Genomic DNA, 17,486 nt, shown 5'->3' with positions numbered 1-17,486 from the left:
TTAAAATAAACATTGATTTATTCTCTCAGCCCACCACTCATGTACATATTGCACAGTTGTATTTAGTAAAGACAGATATAAAAGAACATATCCAAAACCACCCGGTATTCTATATGATACAGCAGACAAATTGAGTAGTGAACAACCCACTCAAAATGGCAGCACAACTATTTATTTGTGGAAAATTCTATTTTGTTGCCATATTGGGTGGACATAGAAGAAATCCTATGGACAAAGAACTAGTTTAAGTCCATTATACCCACTCTAGTCATATAGTATAGACATGGTTATAGAGGAGATAGGAGTCCTGCTGGTCACTCCAGACAAGATAGGAAATAGGGTACTATTTGGGACACATGTTACATCATAGGTGGGTAATTCCAGTCAGTTCTAGAACCTTCAACTCCACTCCTCCTGACCCCTCCATCACAGTCCCCTCTTCCTGGGACTGGTTTCCTAACAGCCAATCTCATTTGAGGAATCTTCACTTGCGGGCGGTGTCGTAATTGGCCACGAACCAATCACATGTCTCCTTCAAGGCTGTGTGTGAATTGGGGGTGGGGGGGATAGGAGACTCAGCGTCAGAAACTAAACAGCAGACATCTTTATTTGATGTCAGTGGTGAACATGCATAAAGATGGCAGAATACATATATGATATTGTGCACATTTATTTGTGCATTTAACCAAAACAATCTACTTTTGGGGCTTTTCAAATTGCTGGTGTTGGGGAGGTAGGTACCTTGTTTGAAGGGGGTAAAGGTGAAGTTGGGGCGGTACCGCAGCAGCTTGGCGTTGCTGGCTGTCTTCTTGAATTGACCGTCTGCTTTAGTTCTGTCATACTGAACATCAGGGGTTAAGGAATCAAACACTGAATGACTGACAGTGTGTGAGAGCAAGTGAGTATGAAAGAGAAAGAGGGACTGTGTTTGAGCTGTAGATCTGGACATGCACCTAGGTGAAAGGATACAGTCACTTGACCTTTGAACCCCAGTGCCTCGACAACACCCTCTGCTGCCTCCTTAATGGACACCTCCTCCTCCTCACCAACTAAAATACAGACAGGGAGAATGAACGCTGAAGCCTGAAAATACTGTTGTTAAATGTGTGTGTGAGATCGAGAGTATGTGTGAGTACGAGAGAGAGAAAGTCAGAGTGTGTGTATGCTCACCAGACAGTATGATGGGGTCCACCTCAGGGTACTCTCTCAGCACCCAGAGGAAGAGACGAGCCAGATCCAATGAGTAGATGAACTGCCTTCTGGGAGTTCCTGAGCCCCACACCACCAATGGACTACCCTCCTCTAACACACACACACACACACACACACACACACACACACACACACACACACACACACACACACACACACACACACACACACACACACACACACACACACACACACACACACACACACACACACACACACACACACACACACACACACGTGAAGGAATGTGGCTATACCGATCCTTGTAGGGAGGTATAGTGTATAGATTAAAACAGTTAGCTGAAGAATAAATAACTAGAGAGTGATAGTTAACAGTAAGTGTTGTGTAGTCATCTTACTCTGAGCAATGTAGGCTTTGTGTATGAGGCCTGGAAGTACATGTCCATCCTCGATGTTGAAGTTATCATGGGGGCCAAACACATTGGTCGGTATCACTGCTGTGTAGCATCGCCCACGCTGCTGGTGATACGCCCTGCAAGACAAACACACACCTCAACATAATCCACAAACATTGAACACACACACACACTATTATTGAATATACACAGATTATATTGACTCCCTTCTAGAGGTCACTGAGCAGCTAAAGGGTCAAGGGTACAGGAGACCCACAAGATCGTTCTGGATGGGCCCGCAGAGGACATCTATAGCAAAATAGGGAAGCTGTGCACACACACTTCCCTTGTAAAAGAAGACTTCCTGGTTAAATGAAGGTTCAATAAAATACCAACACACCTATTGTGGACATCGATCATTCTCTTAGCATAGGAGTAGCCAAAGTTAGACTCGTGAGGAGGGCCGTTGTGGATCTGCAAGATAATAAGAGATAGTCAACTACCATCATGTCTACAACACACACACACACAAACACAGACACCCGTTACCATGGTCTCATTGATGGGATAGGTGGTCTTATCAGGGAAAATGCAGGTGGAGAGACAGGAGACCACCCTGACAGCATCCACCTCGTGGGCTGCCTGCAGGACGTTGTCATTGATGTAGATGTTGTTCCTCTGGAGAACACACATGGATGAATACGTTGGTAAATAAACATGAACACAATCACACACATGGAACCAGTTGAATCAGGTTCCCAATTAGCACCCTATGAACTAGTTAGTAATGTACTACCTTTGACCAGGGCCCATAGTGAATAGAGTACCAATTGGGATTAAGCTTAAAATCGGTAAATAAACATCAAGTCCTTTTCATGGCAATTTCCACCATTTTCAAAATAAGGTGAGAAATTGAGCAAGTGCACACTTCTGGAGATGCAGCCTCTGTCATTACAACCCCTGAATCCCCTTCTCTTACCCAGAAGTCTAGGTTGGCCCTCATGTTCTTGAAGAGCCCTCCCACCATGGCTGCCAGGTGGATGACGTGGGTGGGCTGGTGCTTCAAAAACACAGCCTGCGTCTCACCCATGTCCCTGAGTGAGCATACACAAACCCACACACACGTCAGCTTGACTTTTCAAAGACTCAGAGGCTGGGCTACAAAGGCACCCACAGTTAGCACTGAGGCGGGAGAGGGTCAGGTGTGTGTGTGTGTGTGTGTGTTGTTTGTGTATATACATGTGCGTGTATGCATACCATGTGTGTCTGTCTATGTGTGAGTGCGTATGTGTGTGCGCGTGTAGCTCTCACATGAGATTTGCATCCTTAGAGGAGAGGAAGATCCACTCCTCTCCCTCCCGCGCTCCTCCCTCTTCTTTGACAACATGTTCTATGGCCCTACCCACCAGACCAGTCCCCCCAGTCACCAACACCCGCATAGGACTGCTCTGATCCACCATGCTATCTCCCATCTGCACAGAGGGGGAGGAAAATAGGGGGGTCAAGAAAGAAAGCGAAGGAGAGAGAAACACAGAAACAAAGAGTGAAATGCTTACAATCTGCAGGTCATGTGCTCTGAAAGTAGGCTAAAGTTTTACAAAGGATTTCTCCTGAAATGACTGATGTATTCAATGATCAATTAAACAAGAGTTACTAACAGAGCTGAAGACTACATCTGTACACAGAAAGTAGGCCTAGGTAATATAAACCTATTCTACAGTTTCTCAAAGGATTGGGGTGCATCAATGGAGGATGGACATACCATACGAAAGGTAACATATCACACTAATTGGAGTGTTATGCATTTACATGTACTATGTCTACACAAGTTCAGGTTGGTTGCAGCACGCAGTGAAAGACAGTTAATAGGTCTGCCGAGGCCAATCACAAGATCTCAAAATTCAACCAATTCAAATGGTTGCAACAAGGTCGTTTTTACTGATCTGTTTGTTAGTGTCAGCAAAGTAGGCTATAATTTGTGTCATAGGAAGGAAAAAAACATGTTGCTTATCCTCTCCAGTCATAATAGTGTAGTAGAATTGCATGTAATGCGTTTATAAAAGGCGACATTTTTCCTTGCAACGAACGGAGAAGAAACGTCTAATTATGTCTATATGTCATACGTGCTGACACCTGCATTACCCGATAGTGATGGAATTTAGGCTTAAACTACGAGTGTTTTAAAGATGCATCTTTCCTACTACGACTGGCAATTATTGGGCGATGGTCCTCAACAGCTTTAGATGATAGGCAGTTTAGAAAGGCAGTAGGCTAGCTATAGTATTTATATTTAATGCAGTCACCTCGGTTTTCATTTGAATCATGTTATATACATCGCTTGTTTGTATCAATTGCAAAGACATTGGCAACTTTTTATTTATTGTCAACTTTGTTCGGAAGTTATCGGCGGTTACGATGTATTTAGCCATAAAATGTTTTGTGAAACCGGGCCCAAATCGGGTTGTTTTGCTAATGGTGATTGTCATAATTTAAGCTAATAATATAACGCACTGAAATCTACTCATCACATTAGGAATAGTAGCCCACCATCTCTCATTAGTCTGCAAAGGCGATGGGTTGATGTTTGCAATCCTACAGGTGCAATTTTATGGTGAAAAAAAATAACCTGTTGGTATTTGAAGTCGGCCTTGTTGGGACTTCATAGCGTGTTTTTATACATGTACGTCATGTTTCACTGTATGCGTCGTTCCATAAGTAAATGAGTCAATTTATGACGCGTTTGAGTAGTGGTTACTGTATATGCCGACCCACAGACCTTTAAACCTAATCCTGCGGTTATATGGCTAATTAATGACTGGGGTCATTTGTTTGTTTTTGCTGTTCTCCAAATAGCATGTTTCTAAATCGTATAGAAATGTAGTAAATACGCTTCAACCCCCCCCAAGATCCAAATCCCGAGCTGACGAGGTTCAAATCTGTCGTTCTCCCTCTGAACAAGACAGTTAACACACTGTTCCTAGGCCGTAATTCAAAATATGAATTGGTTTTTAACTGACTTGCTTAGTTAAATAAAGGTAAAGAATACATAAAAAGTAGTTACCAAAAGAGGATACTGTTCGCATAGCAAGACTTGTAAACAGTACAACTTCAATCAAATTTCTCTTTTAGATAGCACCCTTTATGGGATAAAAACTACGATTTTTAGTTAGCTACAGTTACATAAAAACAATTCTGCTTACCAGTTACTCCAGAGCTTGATTCTTCTTCTAGCTACTAGCTATGAAGTCAGAAGCTTCCATGACCGGATTCCAGTCCAAATGAGCTGGTTAAGATGATGACGAAACTATTTTGGCGAGTCCCGCCTCCAGCTGAACAGGGGGGAAACACGATTTGGGGTCAGTTTTGCATTTTCTCCACCAATGGTAAAGGATGACTGGGAAAGGAAGCTGATCCTAGATCTGTAAAGGCCCTTCCTAGAGGAAATTCACCCCCGAGACAATCGAGTTCTCAGCACTCAGCAAGGTGCACAGGTTTTACATATTGGCAGGTTGACATATGACTAACACATGACTGTTTCCTTGTTGCGATTCAATTTCCAATCTTTGGGCCCCTGTTGTTCAGCCTATATATGTTTTATGACCTTCCTTCTTCCGTGTGCCATGGAGTGGAGTTCCAGATGTTTGCAGACAGGTGGTTATCTACATTTATGGAAAGAGAGCTGAGCAAGTGGCAGTTGAGAATGTTTCACAATGGCTCAACAAATCCTGGCTCACCCTAAATGTGGGAAAAACAGTAGCCATGTATTTCTTCATCTATTAAAAAGCAGCAGGTCTACTCCCATATCCTCATATATGGACAAAAGATCAAAACGGCCTCAGAATTCAAACACCTCGGCATAAACCTTGAGGAAACATGTCTCTATGTCCTGATCTCTGTTCTATTATAATTTTTTTTACTGTATGTGCATAATGTTTTTTTTGTATAATGTTTCCATTGCTAGAAGTTCACCTACAGTGCATTCGGAAATTATTCAGACCCCTTGACTTTTTCTACACTTTGTGGATGATCAATGTAAACAGGATGCACCTGATCTCAATTTCGAGTCTCACAGCAAATGGTCTGAAAACTTATGTAAATAAGGTATTTCAGTTTTTTATTTTTAATACATTTGCACACACACACAGAAAAAACCCTGTTTTTGCGTTGTCATTATGGGGAATTATGTGTAGATTGATGAGGATTTTTGTTGTTGTTGCAATTTTAGAATGAGGCTGTAAAGTAAGAAAACAAAGTAAAGGGGTCTGAATACTTTCCGAATGCACTGTATGTCTAGATGCTTTAGGGACGAGATGAAAATGAGCTATTAACTAAATCTGGTGCAACACATGTTTTCTCAGTGCTCTGAGATTTGTTTTTGATGTACATTGTCCCAGCCAAATAAACGTAACAAATAAATAAAAATGACAAAATAACTGTCCAGATTACCAAATTACAAGTGGATATTTACCACAATTACCACCAGTCTCATAATCCTCTATGATCCAGGCCAGTCTGCACTAGAGGACTTTACTCAGAATTAGGGTGGCAACATTCAGTTAAGCCCCCATGCAGTCTTTATATAAAAAAAATCATCACTGTATGTCTAATAAATCCGTATGTGTTTATTTAATGAAAATAACTCCAACATATATTTGTTATCATTAATTTCCATGAGCTTCCTTTGGCCCTTGAAATGCTCAGTCTGATTGTGTGGGAGTTAGGGAACCAATTCGATTTTTTAAAGCTGCACTGTCCCTTTAACTTTCCCCGAAATTCTCAGATTTTCCAAAATGCGGGTAGCAACATTCTCTGAATCAGATGGGAACAAGCAGGACATCCAGAATCCCCGAACCAGGATTTCAGAAAAACCTAAGAAAGTTCCCAGAATTTTGCAACCCTAGACAAAATTATACATGGTGCATTGGTATATTGACCTGGGAGACAACAATGAAAATCATGGACTGTCACTGTGTTAGTTAATAAAAGTGTCACACAAACCAGGGATATTTCACATTTGAATAGTTTATTAAACAATGTCCATTTTAATTCCCAAGTCTTCTCTCCAACAGAGTGATTGACATACAGCTGACGTTAAAATAGAAAATAAAACGTTGAGGAGCAGGGAGGTGGAAGAGGAAGAAGAGGAGGTGAGGAGTACAGAGTACATAGCAGCTGACTCCCACCTTACTTATGTTCAATATCAGTCATTTTAATGACATTAATAATTATAACAGTATGGACACTGACTATAAGAAGAACATGTGTAGCAACAAATAAAAATGAGAACCAACAGTAATCATTAAAAACAAAGATATTTAAGAGATTTCAAATCATATCTCTTATAAGTGGATTTTTTTAAAGCTAAATATTGTAAATCCTTTCTGTAAGTATTTGATGTAGATTTTCTCATGTTTTGTTTTTTTAGTAACTTTATGTTTTTAAAAGAGTAGTGACCCAAAGTTCTGCATGCTGATTCGATCAATTTGCTGGGTCAATGCATGACATCACTGCATTCTATTCTATCTACTGTTCACACACACACACACACACACACACACACACACACACACACACACACACACACACACACACACACACACACGCACACACGCACACACGCACGCACGCACACACACACATGACTAGTTACACTATCATCCTGTCTATGATATCTTATATTTCTATAGCATCTTTGCTTGGGAAACAAGTCCCCAGAGCTAAATGTATCAGCGGCCAGAAGTGTTGCAGTTGTCTTGGTAAAGAAACATTTAGTGTACCTCCCAAATGGCACCCTGCTCCCTATATAATGTGCTACTTTTGACCAGAGCCCACCAGGTTTATGTCAAAAGTAGTGCAATATATAAGGAATATGGTGCCATTTGGGACACTTAATTGATCATAGGAAGAGCTGAAGATGGCACAAATTTCTGTTGTTTAAATGTTCTTTAGAGAAACACTAAGAAGGCCAACTCACAGATGAAGAAAGAGACCTCTATCAAAAAACTTGACCATCATTGTCTGGCTCACACCCAGAACATAATAATACAAACAAAAACCAACAACACCCTGTTGATACAATTATTTCCACAGCTGTTTCCATAGTTACGTACTGTACGTGTGATGCTTTATTTACTTGTGTTGTTATGGCAATCTTGTTGTATTTTCCACGTTGGTCTGTACAGTGGTCCAATGTACACGTTGGTCATGTTCTGTGTAGTGTGTGTGTGTGTGTGTGTGTGTGTGTGTGTGTGTGTGTGTGTGTGTGAGTGTGTATCAGGATGCAGTGGGGTAGGGTGACAGAGGAAACATAACTCTCTCTCTCTCTCCTTCACTGATCCACTTTATCTCTTTAGATTGAGATGTTTTTTATTGTCACATACACCCAGTTTAACAAAGAAAAGATCATTCAACCACAAATACACACACGCAATATTTGAGTGTATGATAGCGCCAAATACACACACACGCAATATGTGATTGTGTGAAAGCTTCAAGTACACACACACACAATACCTGAGTGTATGAGAGATTCAAATACACACACACGCAATATGTGATTGTGTGAAAGCTTCAAGTACACACACACACACAAACACACACACACACACACACAATGTGTTAGTGTATGAGGGCTTCAAATACACACACAGAATATGTTAGTGTATGAGGGCTTCAAATACACACACACACACAATATGTTAGTGTATGAGAGATTCCGTGAATGCAAGAGCATGAGAGTCCTTCTGCCATAATAATAATTAGGCTAAGGATGGTGTGTGTGAGCATGGTGGTCTCAAGGGATGGGAGGTTCACAAGCATCCATTCCTATAAACCTGTCACCAAAAAATGTAACACAAATGAACAGAACTAAAAACCACAGCAGGACTTAACTCTCAGACACACAGAGACACCTACTGTACATATCAGGGTCACATATCAACATGTATGTGCATATGAACATGTGATGTATATGCCCTGTTATATTGAAAACACACACAAGCACATACATGCCTGCACATACACACACATTCATTCAAAGAAACATAAAGACAATGTGCATCCTATTCCCTATACTAGTGCACTATTTTGGACAAAAATAAGTGTATTATAAAGGAATAGGGTGCCATTTGGGAGACAGACACAGACATTTTGAACCCTAAAGTATACTGTCTATGAAGAAGGCATTAAGGAAATATTGCTGAAATAAATACAAATAAATTAAATTATATAAAACAGTGGGTTAAAAAACATTAAAACTCTGTTAAATACAACAAATCATCAATTAATAAAACAAAAAACATATCTTTAAAAATAATAATCCATACCAAGTCACATCTGCTAATAGAAAACATACTTTTGTACGGGTCCAAAAGACAGACAGTACTCTGACAACCTGTAGATGGAGACAGACATGTACATTTGTAAACAACAGACAGAGTAAAATACATACAGACAGAAAAACAGACAGAGGTGGACGGATCTCAATTTAGACATTCAGAAATCATGTCAGTATGAGGGAATGGAGGTGTATGTAGTCTTGAGGATGTGTAGGGGGGGTAGGTGAAGATGAATGAAGAGGGGTGAAGAGGAATGAAGAGGGGTGAAGAGGAATGAAGAGGGGTGAAGATGAATGAAGAGGAAAGAAGAGGGGTGAAGAGGAATGAAGAGGGGTGGAGGGGAATGATGACGGGTGAAGAGGAATGAAGAGGGGTGGAGGGGAATGAAGAGGGGTGAAGAGGCATGAAGAGGGGTGGAGGGGAATGAAGATGAATGAAGAGGTGTGAAGAGGGGTGGAGGGGAATGAAGAGGGGTGAAGATGAATGAAGAGGGGTGAAGATGAATGAAGAGGGGTGGAGGGGAATGAAGAGGGGTGAAGAGGAATGAAGAGGGGTGAAGAGGAATGAAGAGGGGTGAAGCGGAATGAAGAGGGGTGGAGGGGAATGAAGATGAATGAAGAGGGGTGAAGAGGAATGAAGAGGGGTGAAGAGGAATGAAGAGGGGTGGAGGGGAATGAAGAGGGGTGAAGAGGAATGAAGAGGGGTGAAGAGGAATGAAGAGGGGTGAAGAGGAATGAAGAGGGGTGGAGGGGAATGAAGATGAATGAAGAGGGGTGAAGAGGAATGAAGAGGGGTGGAGGGGAATGAAGAGGGGTGAAGTGGAATGAAGAGGGGTGAAGAGGCATGAAGATGGGTGGAGGGGAATGAAGATGCATGGAGGGGTGAAGAGGAATGAAGAAGGGTGGAGGGGAATGAAGAGGGGTGAATAGGAAAGAAGAGGGGTGAAGAGGAGTGAAGTGGAATGAAGAGGGGTGAAGTGGAATGAAGAGAGGTGAAGATGGGTGAAGAGGGGTGAAGAGGAATGAAGAGGGGTGGAGGGGAATGAAGAAGGGTGAAGGGGAATGAAGAGGGGTGAAAAGGAATGAAGAGGGGTGGAGAGAAATTAAGAGGGGTGAAGAGGAATGAAGAGGGGTGAAAATTAATGAAAAGGAGTGAAGAGGAATGAAGAGGGGTGAAAAGGAATGAAGAGGGGTGAAGAGGGGTGAAGAGGGATGAGGAGGGGTGAAGAGGGCTGAAGAGGGGTGAAAAGGGGTGAGTGAGGTGAGCTGAAGAGGGCTGAAGAGGAGTGAAGAGGGGTGAGTGAGAAGGGCTGAAGATGGGTGAAGAGGGTTGAGTGAGGAGAGGTGAGGGGAGGGTGAGGTTGTGTGGTTGTCTGGGGGGTCAGAGGGGTGAAGGGGGCAAAAGTGGCTATGGCCAAGGGGATGGGTGGTAGGAGGTGCAGGGGATAAATCAGTATTTCGAAAGTCTCACAGGAAGTCCTGTGGAACAGTGTCTGACATCCCTTCCTGTTGCGACAGACACAGTTGATTGGCAGTGCTGCGGTGATCCCCTCTAAAACCTGTCCTGGATCAGCCACCGCCGTCCAAAATAAAATAACTTTATCGACATTAGTTGGTTGGTGACAACAGTGCAGACAGATAAACGGGACTTCATGGCAGTGTGAATGTTTCACTAGGCTTGGAGCTGATAGGTGGACTGATTTGAGAACTCACAGGGAATCACGAAGGGGGAAGCAGACGTGATTGGTTTGTATTGGGAGAGAGGCGGGGACTGGGGAGTGGACAGCACCAAAACATGTCGGACAGTGATAGCCATTTGGGTGGGTAGGGAGCCAAACAGCTGTGTGTGTGTGTGTGTGTGTGTGTGTGTGTGTGTGTGTGTGTGTGTGTGTGTGTGTGCGTGCGACATTGTGTGTATTTATGACAATAGTAGGCTGAGTATATCTCAATAATGATATAGGTTGATCCCATCGATCTTGTACTGTGTTGGTCAGCCATTTGTCACTCTAAGCATTGTCATTGTGTATATGGATGTGTACTATAGAAGTGAGAGTATGTGTGTGTGTGTCAATAAATGTACATGTGAGAGTATGTCTAGGTGAGTGTGTGTGTAACCCTGTACAATGTCTGTGCGATGCAAGTCCCTGTGTGTAGAGTGGCGGTAGAGGGGTCAGGCTCAGACTGGGATGAGACTCCGCCTGGGAGATAGGGGTCATCCTGGTTTGGGGGCCAGTAGTTGAAGTTGGGAGGTTATAGCTGGGTTTAGTGGGCAGTAGTTGAAGTTGGGAGGTTATAGCTGGATTTAGCGGGCAGTAGTTGAAGTTGGGAGGTTATAGCTGGGTTTAGTGGGCAGTAGTTGAAGTTGGGAGGTTATAGCTGGGTTTAGCGGGCAGTAGTTGAAGTTGGGAGGTTATAGCTGGGTTTAGCGGGCAGTAGTTGAAGTTGGGAGGTTACAGTGGGGTTTAGCGGGCAGTAGTTGAAGTTGGGAGGTTATAGCTGGGTTTAGTGGGCAGTAGTTGGAGTTGGGAGGTTATAGCTGGGTTTAGTGGGCAGTAGTTGAAGTTGGGAGGTTATATCTGGGTTTAGTGGGCAGTAGTTGAAGTTGGAGGTTATATCTGGGTTTAGTGGGCAGTAGTTGAAGTTGGGAGGTTATATCTGGGTTTAGTGGGCAGTAGTTGAAGTTGGGAGGTTATAGCTGGGTTTAGTGGGCAGTAGTTGAAGTTGGGAGGTTATAGCTGGGTTTAGTGGGCAGTAGTTGAAGTTGGGAGGTTATAGCTGGGTTTAGCAGGCAGTAGTTGAAGTTGGGAGGTTATAGCTGGGTTTAGTGGGCAGTAGTTGAAGTTGGGAGTTTATAGCTGGGTTTAGTGGGCAGTAGTTGAAGTTGGGAGGTTATAGCTGGGTTTAGTGGGCAGTAGTTGGAGTTGGGAGGTTATAGCTGGGTTTAGTGGGCAGTAGTTGAAGTTGGGAGGTTATAGCTGGGTTTAGTGGGCAGTAGTTGAAGTTGGGAGGTTATAGCTGGGTAGCGGGCAGTAGTTGAAGTTGGGAGGTTATAGCTGGGTTTGTGGGCAGTAGTTGAAGTTGGAGGTTATAGCTGGGTTTAGTGGGCAGTAGTTGAAGTTGGGAGGTTACAGCTGGGTTTAGCGGACAATAGTTGAAGTCGGGAAGTTACAGCTGGGTTTAGTGGGTAGAAGTTGAAGTTGGGAGGTTATAGCTGGGTTTAGCGGGCAGTAGTTGAAGTTGGGAGGTTATAGCTGGGTTTAGCGGGCAGTAGTTGAAGTTGGGAGGTTATAGCTGGGTTTAGCGGGCAGTAGTTGAAGTTGGGAGGTTATAGCTGGGTTTAGCGGGCAGTAGTTGAAGTTGGGAGGTTACAGCTGGGTTTAATGGGCAGTAGTTGAAGTTGGGGGATGTCCCAACTAGTTGGTCGGGGGTACAGTTATTGTTGGGGGGCTATAGCAGGGTCTGGGGGGCCGGTGGGGCCTTGGGAGGTTTAAGGGTACAGTCGAAGTTGGGGGGCATCCTGTGTGGTTGTTTCTGGTTGAGAAGTTAAAAGTGGGGGGCTATAGCAGGGAAGGGGATTGGGGTCTGATGATGTTGGTCTGAGGTACAGGAGCAGGGTTTGGGGGGCTATAACAGGGAGGGGGAAGGAGGTGGTCCCGTGTCATTGCCCTGGGGTACAGGAGCAGGGTTTGGGGGGGCTATAGCAGGGAGGTGGGGGTCCTGTATCATTGGCCTGGGGTACAGGAGTTGGGTTTTGGGGGGCTATAGCAGGGTGGTTGGGGTCCTATGTCGTTGGCCTGGGGTGCAGAGGCAGGGTTTGGGGGGGGCTATAGCAGGGAGGTGGGGGTCTTGTGTCATTGGCTGGGGTATAGGAGCAGGGTTTGGGGGGCTATAGCAGGGTAATGGGGGTCCTGTGTCGTTGGCCTGGGGTGCAGAGGCAGGGTTTGGGGGGCTATAGCAGGGAGGTGGGGGTCCTGTGTCATTGGCTGGGGTATAGGAACAGGGTTTGGGGGGGCTATAGCAGGGAGGTGGGGGTCCTGTGTCATTGGCTGGGGTACAGGAGCAGGGTTTGGGGGGATATAGCAGGGCAATGGGGGTCCTGTGTCGTTGGCCTGGGGTGATGGAGCAGGGTTTGGGGGGCTATAGCAATCTGTCCATGAAGCTAGTGTCGAGGCGCTGGATGAGCACGCGGATGAAGGACATCTCTTTGCGTGTGTTCTCAAAGATGATGCGTGGGTCGTCTGACTGGCAACGCAGGCAGTTAGGGGCCATCACCATGGCCAGGTTGTTCACATCCATCTTAGTGATCACCACGTTGGCAGGCTGGCCAAACACCTGGAGGGAGAGAGAGAGATGATGATGGGTGTGTTTGATTGTGTGTGTGTTTGCTACCTATAGGAAGTGGGTGATGTTGAAGTTGATAGTGTGTATTTGGAACAGAAGATGAGTTTGGAGCAGATGGTGTGTGTGTTACCTGTAGAAAGCGTATGAGGTAGCAGAGCACCAGTTTGTTGATGTGAGGAAGACCCATCACTACGTTGACTGCAGCCTCAGGGTCATCATAGTGAGTGATACACTCCTCATAGAACTCATGAGGAATCAACGGCTCCTCCAACTCCCTGTACCACAACTTCAACAGAGAGGCTGGTTGGGTTGTCGGGGGGTGGGGTGGGAATAAGGGGAGCAGAGAGGGGGGAGAGAGAAGGGGAAAATAGGTAGAATTGGAAAAGGGAGACGGTGAGAAATAGTTATTTTTGGGCTCTAGCAATCTGTATGTACAGTGTAAGTCAATTTTTTTTACAAATTCATTGACAGTCCAATCAAGAGACAGAAACAGTTGAGTGGTCAGACACACAGCCCCCCTCTACGCACTGACACTAATGCCTTAATCACACACAGAACAGACCAGAAGAACACCATGGCACTTCTCTATGTGTGAGTGTGTGCTCATCCATGTCTGTGTTGGTAATAGAGTTGTGACGGATGATGACCTCTGCCAACCTCCACACAGGATTGCTCCTTCTTTTCCGCTATGAAATCTATTTGATTGTTATTTATAAAAATTGCAGTAGTTTAGCAGCGGGCCCATTCAGTGTGTCAGTGTGGTGGGGGGAATGTGTGTGTGTGTGCTGGGGGTGGGTCATCCAATCATGTTGACCTGCTGCTGCAGCTCCTAACATGCTTTGGTGTTGGGGCTATTAATATTCAGAGAGAATTAGAGCACCGCAGAGGGCCTGGGGATAGGAGAGGGTTGGAGAGAAGGGGGAGGCCCTGGGGCTAGGAGAGGGTTGGAGAGAAGGGGGAGGCCCTGGGGCTAGGGGAGGGTTGGAGAGAGGGTGGAGGCCCTGGGGCTAGGGGAGGGTTGGAGAGAGGGCGGAGGCCCTGGGGCTAGGGGAGGGTTGGAGAGAGGGCGGAGGCCCTGGGGCTAGGAGAGGGTTGGAGAGAGGGTGGAGGCCCTGGGGCTAGGGGAGGGTTGAAGAGAAGGCGGAGGCCCTGGGGCTAGGGGAGGGTTGAAGAGAAGGCGGAGGCCCTGGGGCTAGGGGAGGGTTGAAGAGAAGGGGGAGGCCCTGGGGCTAGGGGAGGGTTGGAGAGAAGGGGAGGCCCTGGGGCTAGGGGAGGGTTGAAGAGAAGGCGGAGGCCCTGGGGCTAGGGGAGGGTTGAAGAGAAGGGGGAGGCCCTGGGTCTAGGGGAGGGTTGGAGAGAAGGCGGAGGCCCTGGGGCTAGGGGGGGTGGGAGAGAAGGGGGGTGGGGGGGTGGGAGAGAAGAGGGAGGGCCTGGGGCTAGGGGAGGGCGCATAGCCATTACTATGTACCCGTACTCCCCATTTAAAGTGCCACCAGCCATCACTGGTGTATAGTGTGTGTATTACCTGGGATGTGTGGGTCCTCCAGGTCCGTGGGGATCTTCCATTGGTCCACTTGCAGTTTGAGAGCATTGACCTCATCTATGTCACCTGGAACCCTGTGAGGTCAGGGGTTAGAAACACATTAGACTCCTCCTTCCTTCCTCACAGCATTTCTATCCCTTTACCAATCCCTCTAGCTCATTCATGTATTGCTCTTCCTTTGTTTGGTCTCCATTAAGTACTAGGGCCCAGATTAACAAAACCTTCTTAAGATATTTCTTCTTAACTGACTTTTTTCCTGAACTATTTTATTGGTCATATACACGTGTTTAGCAGATATTGCGGGTGTAACGAAATGTTTGTTAAGCAAAGTTGCTATTCCTCAAAAAGGTTATTGGAAATGTTCTTGCGCTATTTCTTCTGTTTCTCTGTAAGCAAAAAGTTAAGAAGAAATTAGATTCTTGAAAATAAAGTTGTTGGAAATGAAATTCCAAGATAGACCATTGTCTTAAACTCAGGGCAGTGAGAGAAAAAGCTCATGAAAACAATTGAATATGTTATTTCACTCACAAACTTCATCTGAAAGTTTCAGTATTGATTATTTTAAACCCAAGAACACGTTTTAAAACAGTAATATCAGTATGAAATATACTAATATGATTGCCATTGCTAGCTAGATAGCTAGCTAAAACGGTTGCCTAACAACAACAAGATATTTGAGAAATTTGTAAGAAAATCATTACATCTTAAGATATTGTTGAGGAATTGCACGTAGGAACTATCTATAGAACTTCTTTTTTTTTTTCTTAAGAAACTTCTTAAGTTTTTGCGTAAGAAGTGTTTTGTGAATCTGGGCCCAGGATCTTCACTGACAGGCATGTCTAATACTACTAACTCCTCCCTCCTTCCCTTTACCCCACTTCCACTCCTCCCTCTCGCCCTCCCTACCTCTCTCCCTAGTGTTAGTGAGTGAGAGGTAGGTACTGACCTGAAGATGCCCTCTATTTGGTCTCCATTAAGACCCAGGACCTCCTCAGAGAGGCGTGTCTGGACCCAGGGCAGCTGGCTGTCGGGGTAACGCTCCTTCTGCAGTGACATCACTTCCTCCAGGGAAGAGCCAAACATGGAGGGGCTGAAGATGGCGTTCCTGGCGTGTTTAATCTCCTCCAAACATGGCTTCTGCAACCCCTGGATTACAACACAGGCAGATACGTCAATCAATCTATGAATTAATCAATAAATCAAATGTATTTTATAAAGCCCTTTTTACTTCAGCAGTTGTCACAAAGTGCTTAAAGTTATCCGGCCTAAATGCCAGAGCATGCAATGCAGAGGCAGAAGCAGAGTGGCCTGGAAAAGTTCCATAGAAGGAAGGAACCTAGAGAGGAACCAGGTTCAGAGAGGTGGCCCATCCTTTTCAGGTAGAGATTTAGAGTACATTTGTTTTTTTTTCTATAAATGAGGATTTCCTATACTGGACATTAAGATACAAAGGGGGAACATGGCTATATTCAATACAATTCACAAGTTGATTTAAAACCTATCTTTAACCTTTTATAATGGTTGGTTTTTCAGTGGCAGGGACTGGGAGACTAGTCAGGATCGAGGCAAAGATGAACGGAGCAAAGTACAGAGAGATCCTTGATGAAAACCTGCTCCAGAGTGCTCAAGACCTCAGACTGGGGAGAAGTTTCACCTTCCAACAGGACAACGACACTGAACACACAGCCAAGACAATACAGGAGTTGCTTCAATACAAATCTCTGAATGCCCTTGAGTGGCCCAGCCAGTGCTCAGACTTGAACCCAATCTAACATCTCTGGAGACCTGAAAATAGCTTTGCAGCAACAGTCCCCATCCAACCTGAGAGAACTTGAGAGGATCTGCAGAGAAGAATGGGAGAAACTCCCCAAATACAGGTGTGCCAAGCTTGTAGCATCATACCCAACAAGACTCAATGCTGTAATTGCTGCTAAAGGTGTTTCAACAAAGTACTGAGTAAAGGGTCTGAAAACTTATGTAAATGTTATATCAGTTTAAAAAAAAATGTAAACAAATATTAACAATTCTGCCATAATATAAAACTACGGCTCTTGAGGCGAAGCCCAAAGTCACATATTACACACTATGTTTAGCAACTGCGTGTTTACTGAAAAATAATGGTATTCATAAATGTATCTAAATTCATAATGAAAAAATATGTTGGATTCAAGACTCCATCTCAACCAAAAAGAAAAGTTAAAGAATATGATTAAATCAAATCAAACTGTATTAAAGTGCATTTAAAGTTTGATTCGATTTGGAGGATGAGGAAAAGAGAGCATGGTTAAAGGATGAGGAAAAGAGAGCATGGTTAAAGGATGGGGAAAAGAGAGCATGATTAAAGGATGAGGAAAAGAGAGCATGGTTAAAGGATGAGGAAAAGAGAGCATGGTTAAAGGATGGGGAAAAGAGAGCATGGTTAAAGGATGAGGAAAAGAGAGCATGGTTACAGGATGAGGAAAAGAGAGCATGGTTAAAGGATGAGGAAAAGAGAGCATGGTTACAGGATGAGGAAAAGAGAGCATGGTTAAAGGATGGGGAAAAGAGAGCATGGTTACAGGATGAGGAAAAGAGAGCATGGTTAAAGGATGAGGAAAAGAGAGCATGGTTACAGGATGAGGAAAAGAGAGCATGGTTAAAGGATGAGGAAAAGAGAGCATGGTTAAAGGATGGGGAAAAGAGAGCATGGTTACAGGAT

At 44.5% G+C, this 17,486-nt stretch overlaps 2 protein-coding genes across 3 annotated transcripts in view; both read right to left on the bottom strand.

The window, feature by feature from the left end:
* LOC118393374 (GDP-L-fucose synthase-like) lies at positions 1-4,924 on the bottom strand. Its single transcript, XM_052461388.1, has 10 exons — positions 4,769-4,924; positions 2,880-3,040; positions 2,548-2,662; positions 2,118-2,246; positions 1,969-2,042; positions 1,572-1,705; positions 1,171-1,302; positions 970-1,049; positions 742-841; positions 1-540 (listed from the first exon to the last, which is right to left on the bottom strand). Exons 2-10 carry the CDS (start codon positions 3,038-3,040, stop codon positions 485-487), a joined length of 981 nt encoding a protein of 326 aa, XP_052317348.1. The 5' UTR covers positions 4,769-4,924; the 3' UTR covers positions 1-484.
* A 1,648-nt stretch (positions 4,925-6,572) lies between these two features.
* The window catches only part of arhgap39 (Rho GTPase activating protein 39), a 197,321-nt gene continuing 186,407 nt past the window's right edge, over positions 6,573-17,486 (bottom strand). For both annotated transcript variants that reach the window (XM_052461380.1, XM_052461382.1), the window contains 4 exons: positions 15,735-15,934; positions 14,771-14,862; positions 13,376-13,545; positions 6,573-13,236 (listed from right to left, as the gene is read on the bottom strand). In XM_052461380.1, coding sequence (XP_052317340.1) covers positions 13,042-13,236; positions 13,376-13,545; positions 14,771-14,862; positions 15,735-15,934 — 657 coding nt within the window. In that variant the 3' untranslated portion in view covers positions 6,573-13,041. The remainder of the gene's footprint in view (positions 13,237-13,375; positions 13,546-14,770; positions 14,863-15,734; positions 15,935-17,486) is intronic.

This window comes from Oncorhynchus keta, chromosome 1 (assembly GCF_023373465.1).
Source record: "Oncorhynchus keta strain PuntledgeMale-10-30-2019 chromosome 1, Oket_V2, whole genome shotgun sequence".
Taxonomy (NCBI): Eukaryota; Metazoa; Chordata; class Actinopteri; order Salmoniformes; family Salmonidae; genus Oncorhynchus; species Oncorhynchus keta.
This window is presented reverse-complemented; position numbering and strand designations above follow the sequence as displayed.